Here is a 13,047-nt window from a genome sequence, read left to right on the forward strand (position 1 = left end):
GAGGATCTAGATTGGTCCAAATACCAATCCAGATCCTCTACGGTGCCTACCCCAACGGCCTTGTGCTGTGTAGACATAGGGCCACGTGCAATGACCACCTTACCCCCCACCTAGGCAAGGCGCTCGGACAAAGGTACAACGGTCACTACACGTGACCCTATGTCTGCACAGCACGGTGGTTGGGAAGATGGTTTTTTGAATGATTTTAGTGTTTTTTTATTTTCATTTCAAACCCTAAATTATTTGGGGAAGATGAGGGCAATTTGGTCATTTTACTCATTAATTTTGATGTGTTTTTATCAGAGGGGCATTTTGATCATTAGACTTCCTAAAAACTAAAGTCTAACATCCCAAATTAACAGACTGGACCAAAGTACTACACTATTTTGAAAGTAGGTGGGAATTTACAATTAGAAAAGTTGTAGGGGGCATTTTCAAGGGGCATTTGTCAATAACCCTAAAATTTCAGCTAAACCTTTATACCAAGGCTGGGGTTGGGGGAGGAGGGGAACCAATTCTATTTGGTCAGCCAGACATTATCAGTAAGATTCATTTTGTTCAGTCATTTAGGCTAATTTGGAAATTTCAGCCATTAACCAAAAGAAATCCAAAATTTAGAGGCTAGAATATAGAATTTTCTTGTGATTTAATAAGAATAATTGAGACTCAAAAGCACAAGAAGATTTGTCTAAGTGTTGTTGCCTACGAGCATTCCAAATTAGAGTGATCCTTGTCTAATTCTGGGATATCTTAGATCTTCAAAACTAAACCTCCAGAGAAACAAATTGAAATTAGTAATAAAACAAATTTGATTAAAGAACTATGATCCACACCACTGTAAGAAAACAAAAATTGAGATTCATTTTCTGTTCTCTTTTTGTACTCACAAGTACAAAACTATCTAGAACTATTCTATATTCTGTAGTTACATTCTATGGCATTCACATATGGAGGATTTTGTTACTTTTTCTCTCCCTTCCCTTTGTACAGTTCAGGAAAGAAAAAATAGTACAATAGTATTCCACACTTCCACTTTACAGCCGAACGCTCATCTTGTACTTTCAGGGTAGGTACCTGTTTATGTAATCCACACCCCTTCTAGTCAGCTTCCTATATTGTATAGGATGGTTCTCTAAATCATTGCCAACATCTAAAATCCTCAAGCTTGTGAACTGATAAGCATAACATCCATGATGTTTCTTCTACATAAAGATTCACTTGAGCATGTTTGTACTAGTGTGCCTAGATTGCATAACGCCTCCTTGTCCTCGGTCCTGCTCTCTGTCTCCATCCCATAGTGAGGCAGCAAAATTTCTGACAGTAAATACTGGGCCAAAGATGCTACGATTTCATTCACAGAAAATGGTGCGAGTAAAATGTCAGTCCACTGCAATGCCCCTTTCTTTCGCTGCTTTTATAACAGCATTCATGTTTCCTGTCATCTTAGAAAGGTTGAAATATGATTTCCACAGCTCAACGGAAAATGGATATACTGATAAAGCCCTCCGATGGAACCTCTCACACATTTCCTGAACTTCTACTAACTTCACAAAAATACCTGCTGCTTCTACCCATATATGCTCTGGAGCCACGGGGACAGCCTGAAAGATGGAACTTAACAAAAGAGAGCTTGCCCAAAAGGAAACACCAGTAGACACAATACCAGCAGAGTTGGAAGTCATGGTAATCAACTTACAGACTGATAAAGCTAAAAAGTAGTTAGCTGGCAGAATCTCCATAATAACCTCAACAAGATCCACCAAATCTGATATTCTATTGTATTTTTCAGGTAGCAGAGATGTGCCATAACAAACTTCAAGAACCAAGTTTGCAAGAGAACAATCAAAGGGAATTGGAGGCAACATGCTATTAATGAGCTGCCTAACTCTAGGCTTCTTGATGTTTCGTATGAATTTTCTAGATAATGGCTCAGAGAAGGGAAAAAACCGGGCATCAACCAAATATCTGTTCAGAAGACTCGTTATACCACTCATAGAAGTAGAACCTATTGATTCTGACGCATCCAAAAGGAAAAACACGACATGCTCTCTAACACAATGCTTAAAATCCTCAATAGCAGCTACCTTCAATGCTTTATCCATTGCTAAACGAGCCCCCGCCATATCTTTCTGCAAGAATCTATGAAGAGAAAGATTAAGCAACCCAAAGTATTTATCCTTAGTGTTGGAAAAAGCAACACAGTTATCGGGAATTGAACATGAAGGTGATTCCAAAGAGAGGTGTAAATCATTATCCTCTGAAAAATCTATTCCATTCTGAGAACTTCGAACTTTCCAAGTAGATTGAGACCACTGAACCATCAGTTCTTTTGCAAACTCAAATCCTCCATTCTCCAGAGCAAATTCGGCATACTGGTTCCAGATGCATTGTACTCCAGGGATCTCTCCAGGCCAACCATGCAGGATCTCTTCAAACCCTTTAAAACCCAAATCCACAAAACAATCCTCACAAAATCGAGCAAAGGTCAGAACAATTTCTAAGCAGTTCGGGTACTGTTTAACGTATTTGTGCAACAAAGTTTTACAGCAATCTAAGCCGTCAAGTACTGCCACACATCTAACATGACTAAGAGATATCACATGTGCTGATCTGAGAGCAAGTTCCTTTCCATCCGAATCTCCATTAATACAGGAAGCAATAGAGTCTACTGCCATTTCCATCAGTTCTGCAGCCCGATGCTTCTCATCAGCTGTTAATTGAATGCAAGGCCAGTCTATAGCAAATAGGAGTTCTTTTTCACACTCAAACTGCTGTACAACTGCATCAGGCAGTTTTTTGTACATCAGTAGGTAAACACAACAAATCCAGAAGATGCATTTGTCAGACACTGTTAAGCATGTGAGGATGTCTGAGGGCAACATGGAGCAGTCATCTTTACAATCCAGCACCAGTGGTAAGAGTGCATAGATTCTTAAGATGGCCTTCCCTGTATTTCCAGACATGCGCAGGAAATCCATCATCTGTAAAAACAGGTCTAAGATGCCTGCACTAGCAATCGCTGTATCTCCATCAGGAGCAGATGCGTGGCGGCAAAGTGCTGACAATGCATTTTCATATGCAAGCAACCGATCGTTTAGCTGTACCCGACTGTTGATGTACATTAGCCAGAGCTCATAAGAACCGTCGTTATAGTGTATCTGGTGAACAAGATAAGGTGTTGCCATACACATTTGCATTTCAGTTCTCCAAGAGAAAACAAAACCAAGAAGAAAATAGAACAGGTTAATACTCTACATTTCAGAATCTAAACCATCATGAAAATAGCAGTGATATGGAAGAAAAGTCGGGTTTCTAGAGCACAGAAACAGGGAATGAATGAAATGCAAACATTAACGCTGTAACATTCACACACATCTTTTTTGTCTTATTATTCTTCTTTTACTTTTCTATTTTCTGCTTTCTTCATGTAATTCATTGTGAACTTTGTTAACCAAAACAAAAACCATATAACCTCACAGCAGTGACATAAAGCAACCTCCAATCAAGACACTGGCCTAAACCCACCACTTCAACCATTCATGTATTGCTCTTTTTTCCTTTCCCCAAACCTCTGTCATTACGCACAAATTTATGACTGATCAATGATCCACACAGTCCCTTTTCACAATCAATTCCACCCAACTCCATGACTGATCTTGAGAGACACCAAGGGACTTGCTTTCGGTCAACAGCACCCATTGGAGTTTGTATGTTGTCCCCACACCTAATACCCACTGCTGCTGTTTGTGTTTTCATGTGTTAAAGGAAGTCAGCTGGTAGGTAGTAAAACATCATTTTTTAAACCAGTATTGGATCAGGTCTATTGGCAGTCACCGATACAGCCAATCCAGCTGATACCAACTGACAAAGATCGGCCATTAACAGGCCAGATCCACCAATCCAACCTCGATAATGTACTTTAAAATCTAGAATATGAAACGAAAATGGAGACCGAATTTGGATTGCAACCAACAAGAACTTGTCTCATGTGTTCCCTAGAGTACATCAGGTGGCTTTTAATAAGAAACCATAATTAGTCAATCTTCTGTAGTGCTTGATAGATAAAATGGAGTGATGCTCAAGTTGCTTACAGTACCATCATATACTATCTTCATATCATGAGGGGGCAGATACGAGGAAATGGAGTAATGGACCAAAAGGAAATTCCAAGTAAAATCTTACTGAGACTCTGAGAGTTTCTCTCTGGTTGTCTATGAAGAATGCAGATCCTCCAAGCATGGAAAGAGGATTCCAATAGGCAAATAGATCTTTTCTCTGACTGAGGGGAGGAAACAAAAGCATCTTCTGTCATCTCATGACATGAGAAATTATGTCTGAGACTCTCAGTATTATCATGGTATATTTGGTTGGGACGGTAACAACCAGAGGAGCCAAAGCCAGTGAATGAGCCCCAGAAGGAAAATCTTATCCCACATGCAACTATATGGGGGATTTGGAAGGCGAGAAACAGAAGGATTCAAGGCAAGGATTTAGAGTTAAGCCCCTGCATACTCGCTTTGACATGTACTTCAAAAATAAATTATAAATTATTGAGGTCAATAGTCCCCCCCACCCCAATTTAGGAGGCAAAAATTGATTGCCATTTGCCAGTGATCTACAACTGACATATTGTAGATGCAATAAGTGTTGTATTAAAAGCTTTTTCATTCCCCTCTGGTTCACCATGTAAACCCGAGATCTATTTGATATTATTTTATTCAAGCACTGGAATACATTCTCTACTATTGCTCAAGATTACAATATTCTTCCAAATTCTCCTACTTCCTCCAAACCATCAGAGGACATTTCTCCTAAGTTAAATCTTCTAAATATCTTCATTTTTGTTGGTAGGAAAGACTTCAACACCAAAGCTCATAATCATGAGATACATCAGCAAAATTAAAATATCTTGCCTGATTAAATAACATGCTGGGTAATTTGACATGATTAGGTTTCTCCAAACCCTTCACAGTCCCTCCAAAGTCATTTGGTGCTTTAATGAAGGGGACAATAAAATATTTGGTGTCCTGCCATTGCTGAACTTAACAATGCATGCAAGCAACAGTAGTTCAAAGAATTTAGATCTACTGTAAGCCAAGTTCTCCAGAGAGCTAAGAAAATAATTGCTGGCAAAGTAAAATTCAGTATAATTCATCGTAAGGTTACTTTCCATCAAGGATAAGTGCAGAAAAATCTGTTTCACACACTTGTAACTATGTGCATGCACATTAGTATCCAAACATGTGAAGAGACCATTATATGATTTCAATTACTTCGCAAATTCGAACCATTAGAGATCTTAAATATTATAAGCATCAACCTCACAGTCCATACTATGGGGGGAAGCAAGTATATGCAAAAACACATATAAGATAATGTATCACTGCTTAATACCAAATCATAATGATTGTGATTGGCGAATCAAACAATATTTGCATTACGCAATAAACCATACAGTATTGGACTACCAAGTTACTCAAGAGCATTATATCTAGATGAGAAAATGCCATTCATAATCATTGTCAAACTGCTACGACTATGAATGAAATTCTTTAAGTAGTCAAGCAGAACTGTAAATGGCATCGCTGACATCTATGAGAAAGAGAACTAGAACTCAACAAAGAAAGCACCATTAACATTATGAGCCAATAAACTAATGACCATGACAAATTATACATGAAGAAAATGAGATGTCAGATTTTAGCTATCAATATTATCAGAAATTGCATACCCTCATTCCCCATAGATTTAAGGAGCAAGAAGCAACATACCGCATGGGAAAACATGTCATCTGTTCCAATTGCTTTCTCATTCCTATAGTAAATATGCAGATAAGCAATCCAGAGAACCACAGATGTTGGATCAGTCTCAATAGCTCGTGACAGAACAAAGGGGGCCTGCAAAAGAATACTAAGAAATGTAGAACATAATAATAAACAGTTATAGAATCACTCAGATAGGATCTTCGAAGTAGTTTATAAATTCGTTAAATATGAGGAAAGAAATTAGCAAAACATGTACACAATATTGTATTAATATCAGCTCATTGAAAACAACACCTTCTTCTTCGCATCTAACTTCCTGACATCTTGATTGGAAAGTGTAAGTGCCATCTCCAGTGACTGCTCAAGATCTCCTTGATTAAGCTGACCCTAAGAGACCAAACAAAAGTTAGATAGAGACAATCTCAGACATTACAGAATGCTTAGACAATTATTTCAAATCATCTTGGAAGAAACAGAAACATTTTGCATGAAAGCACAGTAATGAAAATTGAAAAGAAAAAAAAAAAGGGGGAGGGGGGGGGGGGGAAGAATCAAAGATACTGAATTATGCTTTTGTTAGATCGTGAATGAACAACATTAGTGTTATAGTCATGAATGAATAATTCAATAAGTGAGGGAAACAAATGCAAAAAATGTAATAGTAGTTCATATAGATTTAAACACCAACAGGGAACAATATTAAAGATACAAAGCTAAAGACCACAGACAACAACAAACTCAGCCTTATCCCAACTTAAAGCTGAAGACCACAGAACTCATAATTAAAAAAATAGTATCTTTAACTAATAAAACAGAAAAATGCAGAGTAATTGAGATATCCATCATTTAACAAGAGATCTGCAGCTTTTGTACTTGCTACTCTCTCTAAATCATCTTTATCAAACTGAATAGAACGTGAATAACCTGAACATTTAATTAGACATGCACAAAAGAGGCAGTCAACCAAGTCGCAGAATTTCGAGCAATTAAAAATCAGGGTATGGAAACTGGTAGTCTGGTATAGAACATACCAGATACATAGGAAGACAGACCATGGACTTAAAATAATAATAATAATAATAGGCAAAAGATGAGTGGACGGCCTGCCCGCATATTCTTATGTGGACGTCACACCTAGTTGTGCCAACTGGAAATATGATGTGGAAAATTTCACCATTGGATAAGCAAGGAACGGTCTAGATTAGCCACATGCCAAAATTCAGGCTCTAATTTAATCATTTACCCTCTCAATGTACTGTCCATGCATTCCTTTGTGAGCAGGCCGTCCACCTAAGATTACAATGATGATGATGATGATGATGATGATAATAATAATAATTGAATAGATGAGTAAAAACAAACCATCACTTCATCTTGGCTTTGAAAATACATATATTGCCTGTTCCAACCCTGACGAACATCTATGCAACCATCATTATGATGAAAAAACTGCACTCCTCCAGGTAGGTTTTTCTGAAGAGAGAAGGGAACAGCCATGGAAATGCTGAAACCCTTTTGCCAGCATTGCCCAATACTCCGAGCTAGCACAGATTGATATGACAGGAAATCGGCCTTAAGATGATCAGAGCCAACAAAATATGTCGATGGAGCTAACTCATTATCATGGTGAGGAAACTGAGAAAGCTTGCATGCACCAGTAAACTTTTCAAGTTGTGATGATGGTCTAACATGACATTCTGCAAGCAAATAATATTTAGAATGATGTACAATATGAAATCAATAACTCAAAGTTTGTAAACTAACATACGCACCAGCACTGCCAGGATTATCAAACTGCTTAATATTTCTTTGAGAATAGTCTTTGAAATGTTGCCAACAACATTCTTCATCATTACATTTGCCTCGGAGCTCAAACATGCAAAATGACCAAAATGGATCAACTGAAAGATCACAAGTGTAAGAACCCATATCCCCCATACCTCTTCTATTTCCCTCAGTTGAACAAGCTCCAACAATATCGAACAGTATATCATTACCATTACCACCAGAATCCCCTTCATGTGCAATATCATATCTGCACACTCCCAGACCTCCAGACTGGAGTTTACTAAATCTGATAGGGGATGTTATCTTCATGTGACCAAGTGCACTCCTCATATTTGAAGGAGGTAACAAAGATGGAGACAGAGTTGAAGTACATGGATCTATCAAAGAGGAACTTTGGTAGTCAGGATCAGCAGTTATGCAAGGCTCAGGATCAAAAGAACACTCATCTTCATGACATTGATCTTGGATCTGCAATGAAAGCTCGCATGTACTTGGTTTTGACCTATCAGTACCTAAAACATGGAGAAATTAAGGAGGGAAAAAAGAGAGTTGGGAGGGGGGGGGAATGTAAGTCAAGCAGCAGTAACAGAAACAATAAATGCCATGTTGCATGCATAAGACAAGACTATCACAATTCAGGGTATGAATGTACAAACTCAAGCAGCAGTAACAGATACAATCAATGTCATGTTGCATACATAAGACAAGATTATCACAATCCAGGGTATGAATGTACATAACTCAAGAGGAATTTACTACATTTCTATAAAATGCTCACTCTGATCGAATTTTGACTGTAAACTGTTAAAAATTTGGAGAGCCAGGGTATTCACCTTTAACAGGCAACGGCATCACATTCAATTGTCAATAACCAAAACAACTGATATTACGGCTATGCTAATATTTCCTGACAGAATTCATGACAATTCACATACTCGACTCCTTATGTACCATTTGCAAACTTACTGATCAAGGAATTTAAAATTAATTTACAATATATAGGAAAATTGTTCTTATCTTGACAACATATGAGATGCTGAAAATAAATATCAATACAATTTTAGAGAAGAAAAAGAAATTTTGAACTAGAAGCTAATGGACATGAAATGTGTAGCAATGACAAACAACATTTGTAACATCATAGAAATTTTGGGACCCAATCAAGCAGACAAAGCAACAAATTCTTACGCAAATCTAAGTAAATTGGTTAAGAAATCAGAACAAGAAAATCATTAACCAGAACGGCCATAATGTTGAAAGGAAATTAATGATCATAACTGGTCACTTCTTTTATGAGCACAATCTGAATTGATCCTTCACATATTACTTTCAGCATTACTCACAGCTAGAAGCTCTAAGTTGAACAATTGAAGAAAATAAATGCATTTGACCCAAGAATATAGGAATTGGGAGTACCTCCAGTGCCAGAAACTTGGTTTTGCTCTGCTTCCATGAATGATTGGTTCTTGACGCTCCTAATGGTAGTAGCCTCATTTCCAACGTCAATATTAGCTTGTTTGTCACCAGTACCTTCTTTACTCGAACTCTGATGACTTTTCTTCGACAAAGTTCTATTTCCAAGCCGCGCAAACAACTCAGACCTTAAGGAAGCTTCAAGAAGGGCAGGATCATCAGACCCATCCATGGAATATTTTCGTTTGGATCTATGGCTGGTGTCCGATTCCCTTCTTTCAAGGTCTTCCTCCTTGTTACTACATTCTAGAGTGACTTGAACAGCTGTGTGGTCAGAAGGAAAAGTCTCTTCATCTTCATCTGCTGACATATTGGGATGGTTTGATGGAGTACAGATTCCATTTGCAGCACTGTTGTCTTTATGATGCAACAATTCTGACGTACTTGCATCAGGCTCACTGCAAGGTTCAGATCCTAAATTTTGTCCACTCATATGCTGGTAAGATGTATTGACAGCACCATGTGTACATCGAACAGTTGAATCACGGCTAAGCTGATTCAAACCCTCAAGCTCAGCCTGCATCTGGGGGTTTAATGTGGGTAATAAATTCCCATTAGCATCAGGAACAATATGTGAGGAATCCAATCCAATCTCCATTTGTTTATCCCACCCCGACATCCACAAAGAATTAGAACCCTCCATTATGAGAGCACGTGATTTGGCTGAAAACAATTCTCTCCTCTGATAAAGATAAGTACATCTAGCATTGGCCTCTGTCAGAGCCGTTTGGGCTTTACGATAAGCTTTCAGTGCGTTTCTTTCTTCAAGCTCACATCTATGCCTAAGATCTTGGGCTTCTTCCAATTCTTTGTCTAGCAGCTCCTCGATTTTAACTAAGGATTGCATATCCATGCTGTTGTATCCTGAGAAGTTCACCTGATTTCAACAATCCACGAGGCATCTCTACCAATTAGTTAGAAGAACTGATTTAGTCAGCCGAAAATAAAATATAGGATAACTGCAACAATGACTTGGCTTAAAGAACCACTCAACTTACATCAGAAGCCCCCAACTTGCTTTCAGAAAAACTGAGGAAATGCTTATCACTTGGATTTTCAGATGCTGGATTAAGTGTTCCACCACCAGATATAAGTTCATTGTACTCACTGCTTCTCACAAAGTTATGATTACATGTTGCTTTGTTCTGGAAGAATGTGAATGACTGGGCCTCCCCGAATGAACCAGAATGTTTCAACCCTTCAGGTTGCTGCAAAATATAGAATGGGTATGATGAAAAAGCATTGGACAATGTTTGATCAGTGAAACCATTAAAATCCCATCATATTTTTCAGGTTAATCATGACATGAATCTCTGGGGGCGAGTCATTTTCAAAGCTACGTAAGGGGGAACTATCACCAAGTCGTACAAATCTACAAATCAGCAACAGCATTGCAATGAAGTAGTCGCAGGCAATTAATGGGCATATTCCAGAAACATTTTCAATTGTGTTCCATCCCCCCCCCCTTTTTTATTTGACAAGTACAAATAATACTAATGTAGTCCTAGGTAGGAAAAGTCCCCCTAGGAACCAGGGTAATAGGGTTGGCCGAATGGGACAGATTTGGCTAATTAGGGCAAAATTTAGGGTTAGGGTTGAGTAATGATAATGGGGTTTATAGGGCTTTAATATGCAGATTTAGGAGGTCTTAATGCTATAAAGATGTTAGGGTTTGGAGGGATTTTAAAATTCTGCAGTTGGGCACAATCGGGTTGCAGGTTTTAGGGTTTAATGGAGTGAGGGGATGGAGGGGTTAGAGTGGATACTAAAGGCTAGGGTTAAGGTCGAGTGTGGGGAGTGACGTGGGGAATGTGGGCTGGAAGTAGGGTTAGAGGGTGAGGGCTAAATATGGAATTATAAGGGAGTCCTAGTTGAGGTAGGAATGCAGGTTTAATGGAGAATTAGGGTTGATGGGTGAAGGGACTGTAGATCAGGTCTATGTAGAAGAAGGTTAAAGTAAAGCAAGTTCAACTCACTGTAATGGCAGTAGCTTGAATGATTTGAAGAGACCTCCCGATCTTCACAATGCAAGGAGTCGCAGGAGTCCACCTGCCCTTCACCACCTTGAGATCCACAAGGATGTAAGAACTCACAGAGGAGCAGAGGCAGCAGCACGATGGCAGCAAACACAGCTTGGAAGCAAGAGATTTTGATTGCAGAAAACTAGTGGGGGAGCCTGCCCACGATAGTTGTATTTATAGTAGTAAAAAAGGGGCCAAAAGGCCTTACAGATATTCAGATCTGGATTAGGAATCCCAGATCTGAGTCCTAGTTACAATCCTAGTCAAAAAACAAATCCACCCTCTTAAAATCATGGAGGGGGAAGGTTAAAACAAAGTTTAAGTAAAAATAAAAAAGATGCTCTAAGAGCCAATAGAATTAAAACAAAAACAGCCAATAGGAAAGAGTCACTTAAATTGAACCATTGGTTGGACCGGTTCAATCTAAGAGCTCCAAAAAAAAAACTAAGTATAGAAAAAAAAGAAAGCCTCCAAGGCTCCAACACAAAACAGCCAAGTCAAGGCTTCTTCTTCTTTCTAATGCTTGGACCTGCATCAAATACTTTCACTTTTTTGAAAGTGTACTTAATTTACTTGAGCAAAGATAAGCGGAAGTAACAGCTAATCTGAGTGACATTTCACATAAAAAAGCTAGTAAAAGGAAATGAGCATGCACAACAATCCAAGCCTTCTGGTCAAGTAAATAAACATTACTCTGGGCCACATGAGGATGTCACTACTAACACTGTTAGGAGAATGGCAATGGGTGGCGGGTACAGCCTGGGTAGCCCACCGAAAATAGCCTGGACTCACGATTTTCATAGAGAATCTGGCACAGCCTGATAATCAGGTATAAATAATACGGGAAAATCACCTTGACCACTGCTCCAGAGAAGGGAGGTTTCCTTGAGGATCAGCTTTGCATTGCACAACCCAATAATCAGGAATATATAATATGGGAAAATCACCTTGACCACTTCTCAGGAGAAGGGAGGTTTCCTCGACGATCAGCCTATCTGCCATGTGGTAGCTTTATTAGCTCCAAAAATCTTGTGGACATCAACATCACCATCTATCTTGCCAGAAAATTTCAGCCCTAGTGGAATTTCAAATGGAGATATAATCAGGCGCCCCCACCAACCTTTGGTAGCTATCCCTCTCCACTGGCTCTCCATCCTTATTCTTTAGATGAGTGTTAGGCTCTAATTGAGTTTCACCAGGCTTACACCCCAGCATCCATGTGTCCGACAGAAGATCAAGTGTATACTTCTGTTGAGAAAGGAAGATACCTTGAGCAGAATGGGCAACCTCGATCCCAAGAAAATATTGCAGCTTTCCAGGTCTTTAATTTCAAACTATGCCCACAAGTAGGTCTTCAGTTTGCTTATTTCATAGCATCACACCCAGTATTTAGTATGTCATCTACATAGACAATCAAAACTGTGATACCTGGCCAGTCTTCTTGATGAACGACATGTGATCAGCATTGCTTTGTTGGTAGCCGATGGACACCATGGTTCTATGGAAACGATCAAACCAAGCTCTTGGGATTGTTTTAGACCATATAAAGCTCTCTTCAAACCACACACTTTGCCTTGAATTTATGGGGTAGTGAAGCCAAGAGGAATATCCATATAAACCTCTTCTTCAAGCTCTCCGTGGAGAAAGGCATTCTTCACATCAAGTTGTTAGAAGTTCCATCCTTGGTTGACAGCAAAAGAGATAATTACCGGAACAGTGTTCATCTTAGCAACTGGGGCAAATGTTTCCTGATAGTTGATCCCCTGAGTCTAGGTAAAACCTCTAGTAACTAGCCTTGCCTTGTATCTATCTACCATTCCATCAGCCTTCTGTTTAACTGCGAAAGCCCACTTGCATCCTACGGGTTTCTTTCCTGGAGGAAGAGTCACCAAGTCCCAAGTGCCATTTTTTCACAGGGCACTCATTTCTTCATTCATTGCTTCTTTCTAGCTTGAGTTCATTAGCGCTTCCTGCCAATTATTAGGAATGGTAACAGGGGA

The 13,047-nt window shown here is 39.0% G+C and overlaps 1 protein-coding gene across 5 annotated transcripts in view; it reads right to left on the reverse strand.

Annotated features, from left to right (window-relative positions):
- Nucleotides 1–838: 838 nt before the first annotated feature.
- Nucleotides 839–13,047, reverse strand: part of LOC122649872 — a 35,150-nt gene continuing 22,941 nt past the window's right edge. For all 5 annotated transcript variants that reach the window (XM_043843130.1, XM_043843127.1, XM_043843129.1 and 2 more), the window contains 7 exons: nucleotides 10,025–10,234; nucleotides 8,970–9,903; nucleotides 7,538–8,065; nucleotides 7,128–7,462; nucleotides 6,060–6,152; nucleotides 5,772–5,897; nucleotides 839–3,158 (listed from right to left, as the gene is read on the reverse strand). In XM_043843130.1, coding sequence (XP_043699065.1) covers nucleotides 1,380–3,158; nucleotides 5,772–5,897; nucleotides 6,060–6,152; nucleotides 7,128–7,462; nucleotides 7,538–8,065; nucleotides 8,970–9,903; nucleotides 10,025–10,234 — 4,005 coding nt within the window. In that variant the 3' untranslated portion in view covers nucleotides 839–1,379. The remainder of the gene's footprint in view (nucleotides 3,159–5,771; nucleotides 5,898–6,059; nucleotides 6,153–7,127; nucleotides 7,463–7,537; nucleotides 8,066–8,969; nucleotides 9,904–10,024; nucleotides 10,235–13,047) is intronic.

The sequence above is a fragment of the Telopea speciosissima genome, chromosome 2 (genome assembly GCF_018873765.1).
Source record: "Telopea speciosissima isolate NSW1024214 ecotype Mountain lineage chromosome 2, Tspe_v1, whole genome shotgun sequence".
Taxonomy (NCBI): Eukaryota; Viridiplantae; Streptophyta; class Magnoliopsida; order Proteales; family Proteaceae; genus Telopea; species Telopea speciosissima.